Here is a 24,043-nt window from a genome sequence, read left to right on the forward strand (position 1 = left end):
ACAAAATATCGAAAAATACTTCAAATAGGAGTTGCAGATACTGCTATTACCTTCAAAAAAGATCGTATACAATTTTCTTCTATCTCGAATACTTCAGGAATAATCGACTAATTAGTTAGTCCATCGCCAATTATTCCTTAACGAGTGGAGTTAAAAGGAAATTGCATGGGATCTTTTTTGTATCTGAAAACTACGTGTAGAATAATGAATAGGTCCAATATAAGAGCGAATTGTTTGGACAGGTGACTCTCGTATTTTAATAACTTCGACTGTTCTCGTACTGTTAATTAAATTTCCTATAATATCGAATAAAAATAATACCACTCTTAAAAAATATTATTGTATTTCTTAATTGGGTCACTTGATTGAAATATAGAAATAACAGTTCATTTTTATTTATATTTCACATCGACTCGTCATCGTTGCTTCGTCAGGCTTCACTGTTTCTCTTTATTTTGCCAACACGAGGAACGAGTACATAGAATAACATGAAATGCACGAATTTAAATAGCTTTTACGAGCCATAAATATAGTCCATGATATCTTAGATATCTCCTGATTGATATGTTCTTAAGATAGCACGTGTGTCATGTTTCAACTTTAATTAACATAGGAAATGGTATCGTAGAGAGCAAGATACGTTATAAAGATAAGTTATAATTTTTCTGTCCCAAGTTTAACAAAGTTGACATTGCACTGCACACGGCATTGAGCAATATTACACTTTTCAGTGCAACAGACTGCATCTAATCAAACTTGCATTTGTGCAATCGTTTCATCACTTGCCGAAATGCGGATTTCTGTGCAAACTGAAATCTATATTGTTTCAATTAAAGGAATCTGTTCAATTTCATGACTTAAGATTAGCAACATGCATACTGCTCTTTATTATTCTATGCATTATTATATATTAAATGCACTGTTTATATTTTTTGGATATTTATTATTTCTAAAAATGGATAAAATACATAATTTAACAAATTATAATATAAACAATAAATATTATTTCATATTCTAAAAATATACAAGGTTGTTCCCTAAAAAGAAATATTTACGAAACATACAAAATTTCTTATCAGCAGTCTGGGAAGATACACTGCATCAATCAACTCAAATTTTGTGTGTTCTGAAAAATTTGATAATTGTCGGCAAGAAATCATTTTACCATTGATCTCTGTACATGACTATCGCTTCATCTGTCTACGTCGGTCGACATAAATGGAGCGAAACGTTCGTAGCACGTAAATCAAGCAATCGACGTCAGAAAACTTCGATCCGGAGGACATTCCAGTTTTTGACCATGAAACATCACTGGTTACGGCATTTTCCTGGAGAATCTCGAATCTAACGCGACGTCGGTAAATTTTCTCCACGCACGTGCGATATCGCTGGGTAATTTTTTTTTTTTGAAAAATCGTAAATCACGGAGTTCGTTTTCTCGTCACATGTAGAGGGTATATCCGACAGATTTACGGGATGTATAATAAATTACAACGACCGGGATATTTGTCGATGCGGACGCTTTATTGAATCGTTTATTCACGTGATTCTTCCTGGTTTGCGCCTGTCTTCATAAGGCAGATGCGTATTTGCCGATTCATATTCTAGTCCCCCGTCAAACACGTCCAGATATTTATTTACGAGCGCGTAACGTGCGAACGGCGTCGAGTATAAATTCGGTACATGTTCCATACCGACAACGAGTATCAACGCGCTTCAGTATGACGGCGATCAGCGTCGATCCAGCTTGCTGCCTAACCGAGCCGACGAAGGCGTCGTCGCCGCAGAAGATCTGCGCCGTCAGTGAGAAATCGACCGCGCTTCTCAACGATTCCGACATCAATAACATCGTCGAGCGGAAACTTCGCTCGAATAACTTCCGCGTTTTGCAATGGAGTTTGGATAGTATGGGCGAGACGAATGGCTTCTTGGGCTCGTACTACACGCTCGCCGTTACGGTGAAGATCGGCGACAAATCGAGGCAGTTGAAATTCTTCGCGAAAACACCACCGCCGATCAGAAGCCCCCAATACGACTTCCTCATACGTTCCGATACGCTCAACAAGGAGATGATCGTCTACAGCGAAGTGATGCCCAGGATGGGCATAGGTTCCTCTTCGAAATGGTTGCCCGATTTCTATCTCGGCAAGAAAAGTATCATAATCGTACTGGAAGACGCGACGCAGGAGGGCTACATCATGCCGGACAAATACATAGCGTTTGACGAAGACCACTGCATCCTGGCGGCGAAAACACTTTCGTCGTTACACTCGAGGTCCTTGATACTGGACGAGAAGCTCCGGCGTAGCACCGGTCAAACGATGTTCGATGTGTACGGACACGTGCTCGAGGAGGTGGCTTTCATGAAGAACGACTTGGTAGGGAACAAATACCTCTCCTCGTGCGTCGTCGGTGCATGCACCATGGTCGATCTCGTGAAAGGGTTGAAAAACGATGAGGCAACTGCGATAAAGGAATGGATCCAGTCGATGATACCAAGGTTACCCGACCTCTTGGTACCGTCGAGCAAATTCCGAAACGTGATGTGCCATCGCGACGTATGGGCGAACAATATGATGTTCAAAACGGACTCCGCGGGTAAACCGATTGGATGTTATCTTGTGGATTTCCAATTTCTACGGTACAGCCCGCCGGCTTTGGATTTCGTGATTTGTTTCTTCTTAACCACTGATCGTGCCACTAGACGCCGATTGTACAACCGTCTGATCGACGTTTACTACGACTCTATGAGCAAAGAATTATCCTCAGAAGGTCTCGACGTGGAGGAATGTTTACCACGTTCGCAATTCGTCGAGAGTTGCCACGAATTGAAGGAAATCTCATTGACATACTCTATCGCCAATATGCAAATAATGCTATTGAACAAGGACGCAGTGGAAGAGTATTTCATAGGAAATTGCGAAAAATTAGAGGAGTACATGTACGGTAATAAACGGGCCGATCTAGTCCTGGACCAGTGTCGCAATGCGAGAACGTTTCAGAGTCGCATCACGGAGATAATAGAGGAAATTAGAGAATTGTTGGCCACCGATACGAGGAGGCGTTAGTCCAACAGGGAAAACGAAGCGAGGTCAAGCGATTTTAGTTCGACGTCGTTTGTACCTGCACTACGATATGTGATAAAAGGACTTTGGAATGGGATCACAGGGGCGGTTGTCCTTATTTCGGAATCTGCGAATGTGTCGCCAAGTAGGCGGAACGTGCCGGAGTTGGCGAGAAAGGCCACGGGGTACAAGGTCAATCAATAGCCATGTATCAGCCGACTTTTTGCCAAGATAAGATAGGTATCTGCTGAAATATCGCCGGACGCTTAATCCAACGCGATGCTCCGATTCTTTAGGTATACGCGTTTCCTTCTTTTTAGATACCTTTACACCAGTACAATTGGCTATGCCTCAGTACTCGTGATATAATTTTATGAATACGCAGCGTGAGTGGTTGTATTCGAAATAATTATACAGCACGCGAACAACCGCGAAGCTACGACAAAGAATTATGATGTATTATATGGGAGAAATAAAAATTTACGAGTAAGCAGGTAGTTTAATATTACTGTAAGCGTCTATACGAATCGCGTGCATTCACGGAACACGTGATTCAAAGTGCCCGCGCTTTTTCATTACAATTGATGACGAGGGTGGCACTTTGCATGCGAGCGTACGTACAAGAGGCCTTTTGCCACGATTCTCGTTTCCCTCTTTCTCCTTTTTCGTACAAAACCCGCCGCGTCGTTTCATCATCTCTGTTACCCTCCCCTTTTTACGTTTCCTCGGCAGTGTAAAAAAACAAACCCGAACGCTGTATTGCCGTTACATTACGTGTAGATATTCCGGCTAGGAACCTTCAACTGTATTTTGTTCTCTGCGAAGGTTTTAGGAGTCTTCGCGCTCTGTCAAAGGAGCCCTCACCCCTTCACGTCACGTCTCGGTGTCATTATTTTATTCAGAAGATATTACGGTCGCGTGTGCTGGCAGCTTTGTTAAACGGAGAATCGTTAAGAAATCTAATTTCCTGCTTAAAACCATTGTGTGATATGGTGCTTTGGCCGGCTTAAACAGCGCCATCGTTCCACGTTAGGCGAACTTTGTCGTAAAAGGGGAAAGGGATTACGGGTCGTAATAAACTTTGCAGCAAGTCTGCGAGAGGCGGAAAAATAGGAACATCAAATATTTGAAACTATCCCTCGTCGTAATCTTAACTTGAACCGCTCCCAATATGCTTCATAATCCATTAGCTTCAGTAGTCGTCGTTCTTACCAAGTCAGGTAGTTTATTACCGTCTGCAATATTTGTTAAACGATTTACATGATTTTCATTAACAACCAATGACTTTTTAATCGGAATTCGACAATGGTCTCATATAATTTAATATTGCCCAGTTTGTCCCAGAAATAGAAAAAAGGATTACTGTTTTTCGGAACAGTCGTGCCATGGAATGGAAATAGTTCTCGATACAGCGGGATTATCTCCGCGCCGTGCGATTTTAGGCGATCAGTACAAAATTACCATGGCATCGGGAGCATCGCACATACCAAGCTTGTTAATCACAAAAGCTTACTGTTTCTCGCGTGCTCATTATACTTCGCAGACCGCAAGCTTTCCATTGGACGATGTAGAATTATCATCGATCAGCCGATAGCATTACGATTCCATTATCTACATCTGTGCTGAACTCGATCTGACTAACCGTTGCTCGTTACGAAAAGCCTGTGCCTAACCGTAATCCTACGATTATACTACTTTTGTGAATAATATCGATATCCACAGTGGTTGACTGTTAAATAGCTAATTATTCCAGTCAAATATTTATCTCTTGAAATTAGTTATTACAATAATAATTTTCTGATTTATTAACTCTACTGCTAAACTTCCTGTTATAGTCAAATTTTGTAGACAGATAAAATGTATTCATTTAAATATTAGATAAACACACGAATCTGTAGAAGCGTACATGTGCGTAATTTCCATGGGATACGACGATTAATAATTCGTCAAAAGGATAATCAAGGCGATTTATATTTTGGGTACAACAAATTTATAAGAAATCTGTGAACGCATAAACAAATCCGCAATCTAACGTTGAACCGCGAAGAAGGAAGGGTAGACATCCGTTTGCGAAATAGTCCTGGGGTAGACTGACGCGTTGCGCTGATTGCACGAAATCTCGTGGCTCGGTGGGCCGAAGGGCGCAGGCGTCCGACGTCCGGCGTCCGGTGGCGGCAAGCGGACTCCGATTTTCTCTAGTGTCGCGTCAACTGCCGCTTGAGAGTCGTGTGCGTCGCACCCTGTCCGCCGAACCACCACCCCGCTCTCGCGTGGCCGCCCGTCACGTTTCCCGAGGCGAGACGAGTCACGTTTTCGCGTGATAGCCGTGGAGATCGTCGCCGGTCCGTCGCACTGTTTCGATTCGAGGTAAAGGTGACCGTGCAACAGTCTCACGAATGACCTGTCGACGACCGGTAGATCCCCTTGTCACGCGACGAGCGTGGCACAGTATCGGTTCGCGTGAATCGTCACCGATGCCGCGGGCATCGTTCGAAACGATCTCGTAATTGAAGTTAGACCAGTGAGTGCCCCGGTTCCTGCGTGTCGTTTTAATATTCAGTCTGTGTGTTTAAAGAAAATGCGTGCTAATTTAACGGGTCCAGTGTCAACATAAAACAAACCATTGTTCGCATCGTGTTTAAGGTTGTGTCACTGCCGGTTTGTTTACGACTCGGCGTGTTCACCCCCTCTGCGATATCCGGCCGGTCGCCACCTTCCCGGCGTACTTGAGGAAAATTTGACGAACGACCAGTAAAGAGGGCAATTGGGAAGAGTGCGCGTCGACTATGAATTGGTGCAAAGTGCAGGCTGTCGTGCATTCAGAGGAGACGACGCCCGGCTGGAAAGGAATGCTTGTATCGGGCGCCGGAGCATGAGGAACGTCGCATCTTTAACGTAATGGTGAGTGTATTGAAATTTCTTTCCGATTGACTCGTTGATCGAACCTCGAACTCGATGGCGAATGCGTCTGGTTAGTCCAGGTTGGCTCCGCGGATTTACTAAAAGCGTTGACGCTGATCGGAATTTAGAAAAGTATTTACACAAAAATATCTTTTCACTTTCCTATCGCAATACAGACTTCCGTAACGTGTATTGATTATTCCTTGATCATATTTTATTACGCGTATACATTTGAATATTAAACATGAGAGATCATGTGTATTTTATAATTATTAATTTTATCTGTATCAATAGTTCGTTTACCATAATTCTTTCTCAGTTTTTTACATTATTCAATGTTTTAAAGTAGTTGACTAGAGAAAACAGGACACAGGAAATTAATGAGGACACAAATATTAAAGTGAACAAGCGTGCGCAAATACTTTTTGTAGCCAGCGTAAATTTTTAGTACGAATGGTTTGCGCTCGTCCGTTTATAACCATTTCAGTTATTGTTATTTCCACGAGACGTCACTTCCGTGTTCGTCGGACGCTGTGCACCCTAGTGGATCGTCGACATCGTGTCCGGTTACGCGTGCACTCCTCGAATCCGTGCGCAGCCGTGGATTTCGAAATTTCTTTGTAACATTGCGTGTAAACCGTGTGAAATATCGCGGTTAAACGACGCAGTTAAAGCAACGTTTGAGCGTTTCCTCGCGTGTAACTCTCCCCCTTTATATTTCGTTTTGTTTTCTGTTTCGGACGCTCCCACGTCTCCCCGTTGTTTCTACTGTTCCAGGATAAACTCTAAGGGAACGATGTTTATCCTTCGCAATAGTTCTTTGACTATTCCCGTTTTTTTCTTCTTTTTTTTTTTTAAACCGAGGATAGCAGAATTAGAGTGTTTTATCTTATTTGATTTTAATCAGCACCTTTATAAATAAAATACGTAAATTGAGGAATGCTTTTAAATGTTATATTTTTTTAACTTCACACGTGCTCGTGATGTGTTTGCTTTCGATTTCAGTTTCAGTACGGGATAACGTTGAAATCAGTGAAGGTTAAAACAGAAATGCAAATGAAATGGTTGTCGATATTTTATTCGACTAAAGGCAGGTTATTTATTAAGCGCGATTATGTAAATTATAGGCATATTTATTTTGTAGGATGTAAAATTGTCCCGGGGGGTAGTTCGTTTCCCAAGTACGCTTCGTGTTATAGTGCAATGAAAGTAGTAATGTTATGCAAACGATCGCTAATAAACAGTAGCGTAAATTGCAATTCGTCTTCATTATTATGCGCGTATGTGTGAGCCGGTGTTTTTATTCAAATTGATTTGGAGCGTTTGTTTAAATCAGAATAGTAGAGACTCCAATGCATTCCATTTTATGAAGCTATTTTCGCGAGAGCGGTTGCAATAAATAAGAGTTCATTAAATTTAAAAAAAAAAAAAACTGAAGTTGGTTTTGTGACAAACAACGTTCGTGCTTGTGAGAATGAAATTAGTCTGAACTGTATAACGTTCACGAGCGTGCGTGCTAGTCGCAGTAGTACGATCCCGACTCTGACGGACAGCCATGAATTATATCTACGCTTATACTACTGCGGCTGTACAGCCGCCGACTTTGAACTTTTCTTCGGTTAACGTTAATTGGTTCGTGGAACACCTTGGTTTGCTGTTTCGCGTGAAATTATGAAAGAAAAATAGAGACGATCATCCATTAATCCCACGTGCCGCTGCCGCGGACAATTTACATACTTGAGTACGTGTCTGCCGTCGGTCAGACACAATGGCGCCCGCGATTTTGCTCTCTACATTATGCCGGTTCGCGTGATGCACACCAACGACCGATCCCTGAATAATCTGGATTGATCAGGCCGATGCTTAATCGCTTTATTCTAATCGGCCAATGGAAGAATGATGCTCCGAGCAGTACTCGGCGGTCGCCGGTCCGGCAATTAGCTTAAATATCGCTTACATTGACATTAAGCGACGTATATGCAGATCTCGCCGAGTCGAGGGCAATTGAACCCATTAAATCGATCCGTTTCTAAGCCGCATTGTATTTCTTTTTATAAATATAAAATAAAATACTTCAATTTTTGTACAGAGTTTCAAAAAGCACTCTGGTCTCTATTTAATCATTTTCTTGTTTAGTTTTGCATAGACGTGTAAAACAGTTTTCTTCGAAATTCATTTTGAAAAATTGCATATAATTATTCTGCGGCCCTATAGTGTTTTTTTTTTTAAAGAACTCAAAAGCTTTCGGGAATCCAGTACGACAGCTCGTCACCCCATCGGTTCCCCAGAAGTTGAACAGGCAATTTTTCACGGACAATGATTTATTCGACGACCATTAGGCCGAAGCTGTGTAGCTAGCTTTGTGCGGCGCACGTGATGCGACGCGACGCGAGTCGCAATTCACGCGGCACTCGTGTCAAGCTGCATTTACAACCGTTGCATTCGTTGCAGGAAGTTCTTGAATCGCGTTGTCCCCACGCGCGCCTTGGAAATTGATTTCCCGTGTCCCGGCCCGCGTCACCGGCCATTTTTCCCCTGCGTTTCATTATCTCCTCGAACCGGTATTCTTCATTAAATGTAAATACATCGGCGAAACTCCGATGAATCGAATGGAAAAACGTGATGTCTGAGCGGTGATTGGATTGGCACGATTTAACGCTTCGTCGCGTCGAGGCCCTTTAGAGAATTTTTATACGCTTCTCAGCTAACGATTTTTTATACTTTCTTGAGAGGTAGAATACCTAAATTTCTTATAAAATATGTACCTTCAAAGTCTAGTGCTAATAAGCAGGCTTAGGTATGTACCAGAGGTGAGGAATCTTCTTACTACTAGAGGCCACATTTAAATTAGGTAGTAATAAAGGAGGCTGCTATAATCTTTTATATTTTACTGTTGACATTTTTATTTGTTTAAGTATATATTATACATATATATTTAGATCTTTAAATTTTAATAAACAATTACATGTTTATATACCACTTCAAATAAAAATAATATTAGTAGAAGTATTTTTAAATAAATTCATTACATTACAAAGGAATAAAACAGAAAAATAATAATATTAAATTATAAATAATTAACACAGTAATAATATATAAAATAATTTTAGAATCCGATGGAAAATTTAAATTAGTGGGATATTTGCAATAGTTTCTTGCTTGAAAGTAATTGAATACATTAAAATATAACATTTGAATCTATACAAGGAGACCACCTCTGGTTTCCTCATCTCTGGTTTCCTCATCTCTGGTAGATACCGGTTAGTGGTAAACAATATTCATCCGATAATAACGAACAGTATAGGAGGCAAGTACACGCATGATTACAGAGGTATTCAGGTAGCACTGAGCAATGCTCGTAATTCAGGGTTGATTCCGTTTCGTTCCATTTGAGGTCACGCAGTGGTACGAGTGCCCATCCGCGAATAGAGAGATCCAAGCCGAGAACTTATTCTGCAATGTAAATATATTGGGATGTTTATGCAGTTGCATGGTTAAACGCGCGGGAAGTGCTTAGCAATTTTAGCTGCTTGTCAAGCAAAGCTGTGTCAATTTACTTTGATACCTCATATGCACCGGTACGTCGCGTGATGTGCCCGACATACACACGCACACACGTACACAAGTTTGCACTCGTCCGCGAGCACTGGAGATAAATGGTGTTTGTAAACTAATAATGTTGAAGCGCGTTTTTGGTATTCAAATTATACGCATGCGTGTGTTGGCCGGACGGTCACCGGGCCACGCGAGATATTAGGTTAATCATTCTTGCGAGTTTTAATATTTTAATCAGTGCGCGGATATCGGCAATTTAATCCGGCCGGAAATTACCGAGTCCCGTCCCCGATACTATCGCGATGTTAATTAGTGCTGCTCTTTCGCGTATTTCCACCGTCGCGCGCCGCTCTGCCTTATAGCTTTATCTGAGCTTCGATTGCTCGTTCGACATAGTACGAAAGGTGATTTGCATCCGAAAGGAACGGGAATTTCATTTCTGACAATTCACGTTTTATTCCTTTTTGAGAGGGCTTCGCGTTTCTTCAACGAGTTAAGTAAAAAACGTATTCCCTATCTACAATAATTATTATTTGTATAATGAATGATGAATGATGATTATAAGAAATGCTAAACAAGTCATTTTGACTAGTGTTAACAGTAATAAATAAGTCAGTACGCGTCGATGAGTAGGACTAGTATGGGTATCAATTAAATCAGTGTCACAGCGATCTAATGTACGCAATAGCATGCACGCCCCAAACGCTTGTAAGCGTGTGCATTTACGATGATCGCACGTGCCGGGCCACGGAAGTACGAACGGCGAGGGATATACGTTTCCTTGGCAATCGGAACGGTTCGTATGGCAGGGAAGAAGTCATAAACCCCCCCGGCCTGTGTACCACGCTTGGCTTAGAACGCTCAATAAATAAAGCTGCCACAGTGGCGTAAATTTCGGTTCACGTTAAGTTATAGTGGCGCAACGAGTGTATCGTTTGAAGTCAAAAGTCGACCGGGAACCACGCGATATTTTCAAACTAGCTAGTTAGCCGACAATTTCTTGTACAGCGTGTGGCTTGTGGTTAATCCGCGCATGAAGGGAAAATGGGTAATATGGTTGAATAATGAACCGACTAGTTAAAATGTTTATGATCATAATCGATAAATGAATGTTAACAAAATAATTTACGTAAACGTAGAACGTGTATACAGGTTTTATATTTAATTTCCATCGATTTGTCGTTATAAATTCAAAGCTCGGGTTGAAAAAAAATTGTAATAAAAATGAGAGAAATGAATGAGTTCGAATGGGGATGTTTGATCGATTTTTATAAAACGTATTAATTCCACGAATATGATTATTTTTAATCACGTGATGAAACGTGATTTGAAATATGATTTCAATTTATTGGTTAAAATTGGATAAAATTTATTGGTTGAATTTTAGTTAAAATTCTGAAAGAGGTAACATAATTTGAAGGGACAAACATCGGTTGTTTGGCATCGTCGACTAGCGATTCGGCCCTTTGAAAGCAGCACTCGAACTACCGTGCATGCGGGGATGGGTCATGCAATTAGGTTCATAAGGGGGAGTATCGGGAAACTCCGAAAACCGACCTCGTCATGCTTCATACATCAATCCCTCTGTTCATGCGGTAAATTAACCCTGTAAAACTGTAACTCGACGGCGCCACTTTTAACGCGCTACCAGCTCATTGCGGACAAACGAACAAGTAGCAGTCAGAGTAAACCGAAAGAATGAAAAGAGAATAATAGCTTCGGAACAGTTGTGATTACAGGGGCAACCTTCAGAAAATTATTCAGCACGTTCCATTGATTAAATAGCTTGCGAACTTCTGTCTTGGCAAAATAACTGATTACAAAAGCAAACGAAGCTTTTCTTATTCAAATTTTATTTTCGAGTCAGGCAAAGTTTCGAACAAAAATGATGTGCTCGGAGAGAATCGTGCCATTTGAAAGAATGCGATAAATATCAGGATGGGAACTATAGAAAAATTGTGGGAGCGTTTTTGAACGTTCTCAGGTCGATCTCAATTTGATGGTTCCCGTTCGTCTTTTGATTTCGTGCTAGGCGACGAACGTAGCGAGTAAATTGGAGAAAAAAAGAAGGGAACCGGCCCCGGGCGGAATGAAAGAAGATTTAACTAAATCGCAGTGAAAAGCGGCGGTGAAAAGGAAATTAAAACCACCCCTTTGACCTGTTCTAATCCGTGGCGCGGCGTCGACGTCGCGCGGCTCCGCGCCGGTGGGGCAGCGGGTTCAATAAAGCTTCCGTGATTTCCGTCGGTTACATAGATATTATAACTCGTGTAATAGTCGGCCGTGGAACGTGTTATTATGGAAACGGCTATTTGTAAATGGCCAGCCGTGGAGAAGTGAACACGGCCAACGGAAAAGGTGGAGAAAACCGGGGCGTAGGTGCGACCGTCCGTCCAACTGGGGCAAGAAAGAGGGTAAAAACCATTTTACGGTCTCGACAGTCGTGATATTTACTACCAGTGAATGGAACGAGCGTATGGAACTCGAATCGATCGATCGGCGCGCGTAACTCTTTCACCTGGTTTCGCTGTGCCCGCAAGCCGTGGTTACCTTGCCGGCGATACCTTAAATAAGGGGGTTTTCGAGGGATAGATTGAGTATTCAATAGACTTTACGATTACGCGTGTACCTAAACCAGTTACACGACCACGAGAAATCGGTGAAATTACCCGTGGACACGCACGCAACCACCCCCCGAGCGACTCACGGTTGCCCTTATCTAGCCACATACAACGCGATAAGGACACCGTATATCGTTTCCATTTCGTTCGTAGCTCGTTTCCACCTGGATAATTATTGTGTTCGTTAAATCTTACGGTAATCTCGCTATGATTAAAGCTCCGTAAAAAATCCAGCGGGACATAAAATTTATATAAAGTAGAGCGGATGACGAGCGTACAGAAGAATATAATACGTCGGCTTGTCGACTTGAAACGTCGCGTTTTTTTAAAATGATATCTTTATGCAGTACGAAAAGCCGAGCCACGCAACGTCCAGTTTTATTCTCCATCGTAGACGATAATTATTTTGACTATTTCCTAAGCGAATTCATGGCTGACGGCGAACGTACGAACGCCTTTTTACGTTCTCCGTAGGAACCCCTTTGATATTGTCGAACCGCGAGCTCACGGCTGGAAGTACGCTGGATTCGTGGCTGCGAACGAAACTCCTCGGAGTTAAAGCGAGCCAAGTGCACGTGTTCATTTAACGACAAAGTGTACGAAGGTTTTACGAAGCTTCTTCGCGACGAAACGAGCGCCGCGGATTTCCTCTAACTGCGACCGAGTCCGAAGCGAGAATTACGAGCGAAAAAACGCGGCATTCTGTTTACAACTGATATGTATGCGGGACTCTAGTCGCCGACTCGGGAACAAGTGCAACCTAAATGTTATCGTTCGACGGGACTATGACACATTTGCAAAACGTGTGGACATGTACTCTTTGCATCGCGATCTGATTATCATTCTTCAAGATATACATATACAGGGTGGACCGAAAATTGTAGTACAACCGAGCAGAGGGTAATTCTACGTTAAAAAAGAAGAAAATATTTTGGTATAACATGTTTTCGTGAAAATCGACTTCAAAGTCGCCGATTCTTTCTCCGATGACAAAATCACCCCCTGCTCGGTTGTACTACGATTTCCGGCCCATTCTGTATATCATTCGAAGAATTATGTATCACCCTTGGAATATATCATTTCATTCCATACTCTTTATTTCGTCGTATAACGTACAATATCTCGTTTCGAATAGAATTGTATTTTACAACTATCAAATAGTTTATTATTATGTGCATACGTGAACTACATCTCAAACGTGTATGGCCATTTTTTGCGGTATTTCGCGTCGTACTTTATGCGGCAATGAAAATAACATTACTTTTTTTATACACTTTGATTATATACAGCCAAGGAAGTGTTCGCGTACTTGAAGTTTGTATTTTATGTTCGCACACGTACCGCGAATCGCGCGGTCATTTTTAATCCTTTGATAGTTCCCTCTTGACAAACTGCCAATTATCAGCGTCGGTCGCGGTTTGGACAAAAACCACTCTATGGTGGTGGGCGTAATTGAGAAGTGGAGATCGCGGCCATAACTATATGGTTAATATGGACGGGGCGGTGTGCATTACATACGCTACATTTATGCTCTTCCGAGCCACGAGTATAACTCAAATACCGCACGCGCGTTCCACTAAACTATAAATAATTGTTTGTGCCAAATGCATCGTGATTTAGCGCTATCCGTCCGCGGGCACGCATACCGCAAGCGCGGAATTAGCTTCGATGAACCGTCCCCATGGGAATATCTACCTACGTTTTTCCCAATTTTATGCTCTTTGCGGTTTCGTACAGTTTTTAAATTATAAATGACACGAGACCGAAAAGTTATTTTAAAAATCACGACTATTTATTTCGTTTCAAAAGTGAACTGCCATTTACGAAATTAGTATAAATATTTATTTGCTGTTTCTTTAATCGGTCTTAAATTGTAGTCTGCTTGGATTTAATTAAGTCGCATTAGATTTGAGTAAAATAAGCAAAATCCACAGCGGTTAGACTATTCTGTTTGAGTCTCCGGCACGCAATGTTCTGTTCGATGGCTCGAGCGTTGTCAGATAGATTACACGGGAGATGGTAAGATTGCGTATACGGGTGTGAAGCATATAGGCGACGCGTGTACGGAGACGCGACGAGGTTTCACTGGATCCATTGTTTTGGACGGCGAGACGAATTCCATCAGACTTGGCCAATTCCGGTCGAAATTACTTGGAAACGATCGCGTAATGAGCGTGTATATACGAATGGGAAAATTGTCACGGCGAGATATGACGATGAAGCAAAAGGAATAGGAAGGAGAGAAAAAAAACACAATGCAACGGGTGGAGAATTCACGGGGCAATAAATATCTTAAAAAACGTAAAACTGGTGGAACACGGGGTTAGTCGCCGGGAGAAATTTATTTTCCGAGTTATTTTGACTTCTATGTTTGCAGAGAGTTGCAGCAGCTCTCGCAGAAAAACACACTTCCATTTATTTGTAGTAAATTTTCACGGGGTTGCTTGCCGGTAGAAAAAAAGAAAGCGACGAAATGTAACAGAGGAAACGTTACAGCCTCGAATTTCAAGTGTACATTTTTCCTTCGGCTGCCATTGGTCGCGCGCCATTAATCGTTCCTGTTGACAAAGCGAAATTTGTAGCACAAATTGGGAAATTCATATTTTACATCACGCTCGCCAGAAGCAAAATATTTGAAGACAAAAACGTGGATCGACCGCAATATTTCAATCGCGCGACGGTACCTATCGCATTCCGAGTAAAATAGTGTTCGGTCAGAGTTTTCGTCTACGCGGATCAGCGTTTCATGTATATATCGATATTTTCCTTTGTCAATTTCGCTGAACGTGAAATACGAATGCCGCATTATGCGACGTGGGCACGTTGTACGCGCGCCGAACGAGATTCGCTCGGTCGCGTTACGAAGGTGTGAAATTTCCTTGCACCATTCGCCGTGTCGTCGGTGTCAGGACCAAACGCGTATGGAGCGTGCCCGTGAACCATCAAGGGGTAATGGTAACCTCTCAAGTTGACGACGCGGTACACAGAAAACTGTGTGCCGTGAGATGACGAGCATCGAGAGAGATAAGGAATTTTTATGTTCTTCATCTGTGGACATAGCGTTTGATAAAATGAATACATTAACGTCGGCATCATTGTCTGGTATTTTGTCGATGAGAGACATGGAAAATAATTTTACTTAGAATTCGAAAACGTTTATTTCGAATGGATAAATAAATATTGCACATTAATCATCATTAGGGGAGAGATGAAGAAGAGCTGATACGTAATCTTGGATAATGCACGCTTGGGAAACGTGAGATTGCGCGAGTCACTTGACTATCTACCCGTAATGGAAACGAAATTTCGAGGACGGTAAAGCACGTCGTGGAAGTTGATCCTGTGATGCGAAAGTGGTACCCACTGCGCTTATATAACAAAAGCCGGAGATATTTATCGCGGATGTAAGTAGTTCGAGTCAAGGTTCGAGCGTCCCACCACTTTCGTTCGAATTTAGATGGGAACGTTGCGCCGTTCGTTCGCTCGTTTGTGCCTCTGCTTCGAATCTCGTTATCCATGCTTCCACTCTACCGGGATGTTATTTCCATTTGAAATAACTTAATGGCACGGTTCACCGATCCGACCGATAGAAGAGAGAGCTTTCAGGAGAAATCCTGAAACTCGACCTATGATTAATTCTGCAAAAACTAGAAGCAAGGAATATTTTTTGCTTATGAAGTATTTTTTCGAAATCAGTGCAAAACAGATTTCGTCTCTGAACGTTAACTATCAGCGTAACAATTTGATAGAAAGAATGACGATGCATCGCAAGAAAGAATATTTTTCCTTATCATCAATGATAAAATTATATAAAAACGATATTTACGGATTGTCTGGATTTATTTTTCGTTCGATCGAAGGACGCGGGGGGTGACGCTTTGAGACGATATTGATCGCGATGAGTGTACGAAGAAAAGCCGCGCGACGAAGTTCAACATCGCGGCACGATTAAATTTTGTTCCCGTCGAACGCGAGGCAAGTTTCAATCGCGTTTCACCGCAACTCGCCGCCGTCGTGTATTATTTTCGACTTTCGATGGAAAACTCTCGGGGCGTCTCCGGGGTTTTTTTTCTTTATCATCCATCCGGAGACTCTAATAATGGACCTAATAGCGGAAGAATTTCCGCGCTGATAGAAAATTCATGGATCCCGACCGAGGGGAAGATTTATGCGTCGCGATCCTTCGAGAATGTCCCGGCTCTGTTCAAGGGGCGCGCGTCTACTCGCTTGGAAACCATTGATATAGAGCAATGCCGTTTCTAATTTATTGGGACAGGGGGTGCGAATCACGATAATTAATATCCCATTACCCACGGTGGACGATAATATAGACGGAACGTTTTCATACAAAATACACCATTTGTAAGACTTCGAATCTTTCAAGTATTGCAATATCCATTCATTTTTTATGTTTTTCATCGTTTCTGTTTCCTGCACATAAATAGATACTAATAATGTAAATAGATACAAATATACTTATATTGATCACTGACACTCGGGGTCTACTGAGGACTCCGAATTTCGTTGAACGCGCGATGGGATGAAAGAGGAAGAGATGTCGTCGATGAATTGATGCCTCGTGTTATAGAATATCTAAGGGATGGAGGAAGGATAGAGAAGCGTGTGAATGGCGTAGCGGATGCCAGATTTCCAACTGTATGGAGGGCAATCGTTCTTCGGATTCAAGATGGATTATTGTGGCTAGCATTTCTACGCGCGCCGCGTCGCTCGTAAATCAAGCCTGCGATATGTACGTAAGGGTAGAAAGAGTAACCTTGAATAGTCGCGAATCGTTTTGCGGTAACATCGAGTAGGCAGACGGGATCAAAGAGCGCAACGAAGCTGTCTGACGTATTTAGTTGGGCGTATGATCGTTTCTACTAAACTTCGCTCTTAATGGATCGGTGCGGATCCATTATGCAAATGATCAGATTTAACGAGAAGTTACAAGGATCATCTTCCAAAACGATTGTTCTTTGATTCGAATTTCGTCGGGCGATCATGCGAACGAGATTTCCATTTGTTTTAGAACAGAATTCACCAAGATTCTTGCAAACAGACTTAAAAACGAAATTCTCGTTCGGCATTATCAACAGATACATTAACTTTGATTGTTCGTTCTAAAAAGTCCCTTCGCTTCCGGGTTTTAATTGCGTCGCGATCGGAGTAGGTGCTCGTTTGAAAATTTTCATTGAAGTTAATAGCCACCCAGAGTCGATCTTCGCAGTGGGGTGATATTAGCGGCTGGAGGGGCAGGCAAATTATCGGAGCGAGTGCGATTGCACGAGGTCCGAAGCAAAATCGTGCATCCTGGGCCAGTGGTCATAATAAATCAACCGTTTTTGCAGGACAATGTATTTGGCGTCGGGCTCAAGCCACGAATTCCACTAACACCACCCACTTGGCATTCTGCCACTTCGGTTAGACTATACATATAATCAATGACAAAATGCGTGACGTTATTGCTGCTACTTTTTTGAGCCACGTTTGAGGCACCGTCCACTTTCGTGAAACGCTCATTAGTCTTCCTAAGCAACAACATGCCACCCTTTGCTCTTTTACGTGTTTTAACTTCTAATGTATCTCGTTCCTTGTGTGAATGGGGTGAATTATAGCTCGGTCAGAGATAGGGCGTTCTTCGCGGTAAGTCGAGAATAAGGGGACTCCGAGTATAAATTCTCTTTAGGGCTTGGTTTTTTGTGAGATATGACAAATCAAAGAGAATCGTAAATTACTCATAGATATTTAAATGTGCTAATTGCCCACGTAGCTGAATCACCCTTTAACTGAATCTCGTATCATCACGCTTGCAAGCAAGTTGATAATACGTTAAAGGAAATGTCTAAGGAGTATGATTCTGAAAAGTGATATTTCAGGAATTTCGAGGAAACAGAACGTGATTATTTTGTCACAGATATATACTGTCTTCTTAGTAGTTGCTGTTCCTTTAATGGTTTGAGGAGCAAACAATCGTTGATGTAGTTCAAAGGGGAATCTAGTTGCTTTGTAATGTATCAGAATAATGATTGGATTTCGCTGTATTTCGCTTCAGTCGTTCCATTTGCTACTCGGCAGTGTATATTTGCATAATTAACAACTCTTTACTAATATGAATTCGTTTAGCTCTATTAAACGGTCTCCTTTTCAATTATAATAAAGACTTCTTAATTTTGCAAGAGAAGTACAGAAAATAATTTAATCGATCCTTTTGAAAATAATCCTCTCACACAACATAAATTTAATAGCTCGTTACTCATAATTTTGTTTGCAAATATTTGCCAATTGAACGCGAATGAAAATTGCTTATTTTATGTAATTTCATGGGTTTCGCTGAAAATGTTGTACCACTTACAACGAACGACGGGAACAATGATCAGATGCGTTTAAATGTCCACCAAGCGGGCCGTGCTGTCTTTTCTACCGTTCCGCGGATCCTTCCGCGTCGTTTATTTTCCATAGGAAAGCCGTGTTCGCACCTAAATGAGAATTTGCCGGTACGCGAATATGCGACTGGCTAAACAACGTGTTTACAAGCAACTGACATCGCCAACCTCTTCCTGGCGTGTTAGCCCTGATTGGGAACCGTTGCTTCGTGTCCGAGTTACAATGTTCCCCGCAATTGACTGCGCTGATAATTGCTTTTTGTATCGATACGTAGGTCCGATCGAATTGCCCCGTCCGTTTGTCCGTACACGGATTGCTAACCTCGATTGCAGAATTCAGTTATTTCCTAACGTCCTCGATTGTCGCGAATTTCTCGTCGATCGTCGACACAGCGATCGCTCTACGTTCGTCCGTGTAATTTTCGTTTATCAAAGAATATTTAGCAGAAATTCATTAGTAGATCGCGTGACGTTATCAGTAATCTCGGAAATCTGGCGGGCTAAAAATTAAAGAGGCACCGGTAGCCGTACTCCCAGGCAACGGTGCGCAGTGGAACTTCCGCAAATTAAATTGTCGTTCCTCCTTCTACCCTCCTTTTATTATTGGTCGCAAGAACAGAGCCATGACCGGGCACGAGCAAAAAAATGTTTACTCATCCGGGCAATGAACGTAGCCGGAATTCCCGGCGGCGAAATTATTTTAATTGCGTCAATTAAAGGGAAATTTATTTCGCGGGGACGAAAAAAGAGAGGCCAATAGGCGAGAAAAATCCCGCGTAACGATCGACGTTATACCTGCCACGTCCATTGGTCGTTACTGTAATTACAGTTCGGAGAAGCGCGAACGCGTGCGAACCATCGAGAGTGTGTACCGGCAAAAAATGCTGTTTAATGGACGTTCGTTTGGCAAATATCAACGACATGCGCCGCCGGCAGGGATGATCTTAAAGAAGGACGGCGACAATGAAAGATTCCGAACAAAATGTAGTCGTTGTATCGCGCTCTGTTGCACACACGTTCCGCGGAGGTGTGCGTGCACAGGGTTGGCAACGTTGGTTTTATTCATTTATTCTGGTATCGTCAACGACGGCGTCCGCATTAACATGGGAGCCGACGCGTGGCGCAGCGTGCGTGGTTCAGCGTGTTAAAATAAAGCAGCGTTCGTTGTTTGTCAGTGGTATTTTCCTCCGTGTCGTGCTCTTCCAATAATCATAATGGAACATCGCGGTAGGCGCACCGACAAAGCGTTGTCCTGACGTTTGCTTTTATTACGAGTGCACTCGGCTATCCTTTTACGCAGCGGTGACTGCGCGCGTTTACACGCGGCCTTCCCGCGCTCTTATCCGGCCAAACGGAGGCGCGGCGGGGTCTCGACCCCCGGACGGTAGCGGCGAAATTTATCCGCGATCGCGAGGATCTCGCATGCGAACGGCATCAAGAGAAGTTATTCATCGAGGAACGATGTCGATCGGGAACGATAAATAACGAGCACGCGGAAGGGCGAGCATAGAAGTTAAAGTGTTTTCTAGAGCTACCGTTTCCCGGGGCAAAAAATTTGACCTCCTTTTTGCAGGGACGTGTAATTTTTTGCCACGCGCCACGCTGCCGTAAGATATTTCGTAATTTTTCAAACGATAGCGAATTCCGGCTCCGGCCCGATGCGGTACATATGTAAATGTTCTCCACGTTTAACAATTTTATCCCGAAAGACCGCGCGTATTTTCCGCGTCACGACGTTGCTTCCTCTTCCGTATAATAAAAAACAGCTTATCTTTTATCGATTCGAATGGCAATACTGATTACCCTTTTCATATTTCATCACTCTCAAGGAACTGCGCGGAGCTTTATAAATGTTTCACTCCACCCGGAAGTTTCTTCTCTGAAACTCGATTATTCCGCGAGTAATTTCGTCCGCGTAATTAGGAAACGATCGCGCGACGAAGACAGACTCGCGAATGGGAAGGGCCGGTAATGGCTCAATGGAAAACTCTCGCCTGATCGGCGCGCAGCCATGTAAATAAGTTTGCCCGCACATACAGCCGCGCGCCTGTAGCCGTATCAAAAGTAGCGTATCGAGCCAGCCGGTGTGCTGCCGTTCGCATCGACCAGCGGCATCGATACGGCGCGAACGTTTATTAACACCGAAGTGCTTTCAACGAATATGAGCATCGAGTAATCCATAGGGATAAGGCAGGCAAAAGAGCGATCCGTTTCCTATTTTCGACAGAAGAAAGAACTGCGCCGACGTTAAAAGCTTTATCGGTCATCATCCGCGACGTTTCAATTATACATTCTTTTTCTATCATCCTTCCACGGTGAACCGGTTGAAAGACGTAATTTCAATAAGTCGGAAAACTCGGCAGTAAGAAGGGACGATTCTGTTCATTAGATAATTAAATCTTCGCTGAAAGAATTTCAAGGAGCAAGTTGTATTATGAAAGTTTGTTATATCGTTTGTTCGTACTTTCTCAAGAGCTGTGCAATTGTTAGGAGCCTGTTTTTTCCCCTCTAACGAATTTCCAGCGCGCTGGCAAATTCCTCTGCAGAAAAATAAAATTCGCTGCTACGCGAAGGCACAGAAAATAGCTTTCAATATTCTGAGAGGGCTCGATATGAAGTATTTACTGCTCGAACGTATACCCGCGTACATGCATTCGTATGTACATACGTACGGACACATCGCACATATCTCGTACGCGCTCGATCCGTACCTATGACGGAATCGATTCGGTCACGAATCGCCGGCGAACCTCATTCTATCTTTTGTTGTACGTATTAGATTTTATTGTGCAGTAGTCGGTCAGTCGTTGGTTATTTTCAGCGAACCGATGTGCCGAGATACCATTACGGTTGTTTACTCCTTCCATGACGTCGTTACACGGCGTCCGTACATTCCAATTTATTTTTATCTAGTCGATATATTTCTTATCTCTACATTGAATAAAATCGTTTTTCCATGATCACAGATTTCGCTTTAAATCCGGCTTTCTGTAATAAATGTTTCATTAATTGAGATTGCCGGCGGTAGAGTAATATTGAATGGATATACATATAAATTTCTTGAGACCCGGCTTAAGGTTGTATGAGCCTGTAAGATCATCTCTGCCAAAGTTTGAGACATGCAATTAAAAGCTATGTCTAATATTTGAAGGAATCAACTTTTAGAATAAATGATAATTACAGAGGAGTAAGGTTTATAAAATTGTTCGACCTGATTTTCTTGGTCATAGTTTCTAATATTCTAATACATAGTTTTGGCATTTTTTTATTGGATCTTTTATTTGTTTTTATTTTAGTTGTTCTTACTTTTGCATACTTTTTATTGTATATTTTAAAGAATATCTTCGAAATTAATATTATTTCAATTTTAAAATATTCATAAATCATGTATTAACAATTATACAAAATTACAAAATTCTGTCATTGTTGTATTTATATTTTTTCGTAAATGAAATCAAAATTCTGTCATTCGACATGAGAATTTAAAATATAATAACTTTTTTAGTAAACTCGCAAAATTTCTGAAGTTTTGTGCAGTGTTTCATTAACGTAATATCTAGTAACTGTTAAGATTTCAATGTTATGTCATTGTTACAGCTTAAAACAGCAGAAAGTAGTTCATGAATAATGTACAAGGAATATTTCTTTCACGGTCTGTGGAAAAGCGCGGAACAGTGAATATAATCCGGAGCAACTGGTCAGGTTAGCAGTAATAGTGCACGGGATAAGGATATAATCTCTTGGCTCTCCCGGGGGCGAGTAAATATAAAATCGCGAATACGTAGTTATAACGTGTAACAGCCGGTTGCATTGATTGATAGCGTCGCGATACGATCGCGTGGGCCGGCAACGGGTGGTCGGTCGGTTCGGTCGAATACTGTCGTTGATCGTATAATCGGCCGTTTACCAACCATAGTCGACGACTCGATGAATACGCGGCTGCGTGGGTGCAGGCAATACACCCGTTACACGCCAACTTAATCTTCCACCATTAGTGGGAATCGTGTATTAGCGGCGTGTTATTGAAAGCACCTTACCCTCTTAATTTACAATTCTGATTTATGGTTTGTATCGGTACTGCAGAACTTACGTTACACGGTTTAGCAATTAAAATCTAGTATCGCGACGACGCGCGCGCGGACCCGTTATTGAGCTTCTCGATGAATTACGTTCTATAAATTCTCTATTGACTGTCAACAATTTTTTTTTAATTTTCTTATAATGGATTTTTCTCTCTTGCTCTCTCGGAGAGGAGCAAATTGTGGTAGATAAATTGTGTCACGTGGGAAAGTCCATCAAAAATTTTAATCAACTGCGGAAACCAATTCCCGTTTGACCATCGCGTAATTACAATGTTAAAGGGCGGAGGGTGATTAGTCAATAATTTCAACATTTCCCCGAAACAGTTTCTCGGTTTATTTCGGACTTGCGCGCGTCATCGGTTTCGAATATTAAGCCTGTATAGGAAGAATTCGTCAATAATCCAAATAGCACAATTTGTTAGAGCACTGAAAACGAATTCCGGTGCGGCAATCCTATTCGACGATTTTTTTTCTTCTTTTTTTTTGCGATTTTCACAAGTGCTATTGGAAATCGAATAAAAGAAGCAAATATTCTCGAGTCACGTATGTATATCGCGCTGGTGCAATAATTGGCCGAACTGTTTATTGTACGTTTAATTGGTTGCCATTTTATTTCCTAGAAACGTGTACGAAATTTCTGTTCCTTTTTTCGACAAAAAAAGGAAGATTTTTTTTTTAATAGTAAAATGTTAAATTATTGTAAACATTTACTATATGTGTACACAAATTCTGCAAATGTTCGTACGTCTATTTAATACGTAAAAAAAATAATTAATATTAAATGTTTATAAGATCTCATAGAGATCTCTTCTAAGATCTCTTTGATCCTGCAAAGTAAGTTTACTATGAGATGTTCTTGATAAGAACGCTTGTTGCGCTAGATTTCGTGCCAGATTTCGCGGTCCCTTTATTTCAACGCATTCACTGTAATAAATTGAATTCACACCATTGAACTAGCGCGTAAACAAGTAAATAAGTCTACCGCAGATCAACCACTGCGGGAACGGTAACCTTCGTCGGAATTTCACCGATCGTTTCATTGATCGCCCGTTTCGCCGAACGGGCAACACGATTTTAACCAGTTTCCGGGGATAGTTTGCGGACGTAGGTGTGAAATCGAGCCACAAAGTTTGTTTACGACGTTGCACTATTCGAAATCGTTAATTATTTTTATAAATGAAACTCGAGCCTTCTACAAATTAGACGACCGTTCGCTCCGCTCGCAGCATATCGTCGTATCATGTCACCGTTGCATTTACGTAGGTACATAAATCATGTAATAAATCATATACAGTATTACAAAAAAAGTTATGTAATAAATCATACGATAAATCATATGTAACAGATCATATATTAAGTACTCTTATAGTAATCAGCAGTAACCCAAAGAAAACTTTCTGGTATTTGGTGTGCATACGCGAAGTTGGAAGAAACAA

The 24,043-nt window shown here is 41.8% G+C and overlaps 2 protein-coding genes across 4 annotated transcripts in view; both read left to right on the forward strand.

Annotated features, from left to right (window-relative positions):
- Positions 1-1,721: 1,721 nt before the first annotated feature.
- LOC108623809 (uncharacterized) lies at positions 1,722-3,068 on the forward strand. The gene has a single exon (XM_018022609.1). The coding sequence runs from the start codon at positions 1,722-1,724 to the stop codon at positions 3,066-3,068; it is 1,347 nt and encodes a 448-aa protein (XP_017878098.1).
- Positions 3,069-5,272: 2,204 nt separating this feature from the next.
- Positions 5,273-24,043, forward strand: part of Sol1 (CUB domain-containing protein Sol1) — a 326,068-nt gene continuing 307,297 nt past the window's right edge. Inside the window, exons 1-2 of one of the 3 annotated variants that reach the window (XM_018022676.2) lie at positions 5,273-5,432; positions 5,641-5,966. In XM_018022676.2, coding sequence (XP_017878165.1) covers positions 5,964-5,966 — 3 coding nt within the window. In that variant the 5' untranslated portion in view covers positions 5,273-5,432; positions 5,641-5,963. Of the gene's footprint in view, positions 5,967-24,043 lie in introns of all 3 variants that reach the window. The other 2 variants (XM_026812600.1, XM_026812599.1) reach the window with 2 other exon arrangements.

Source organism: Ceratina calcarata, unplaced genomic scaffold (assembly GCF_001652005.2).
Source record: "Ceratina calcarata isolate Rehan_Ccalc_2016 unplaced genomic scaffold, ASM165200v1 scaffold291.2, whole genome shotgun sequence".
NCBI classification, from domain to species: Eukaryota; Metazoa; Arthropoda; class Insecta; order Hymenoptera; family Apidae; genus Ceratina; species Ceratina calcarata.

Excerpts from the sequence above, each read along its gene's own strand:
- LOC108623809 (XM_018022609.1), top strand. The coding sequence starts at position 1,722 with ATGACGGCGATCAGCGTCGATCCAGCTTGCTGCCTAACCGAGCCGACG.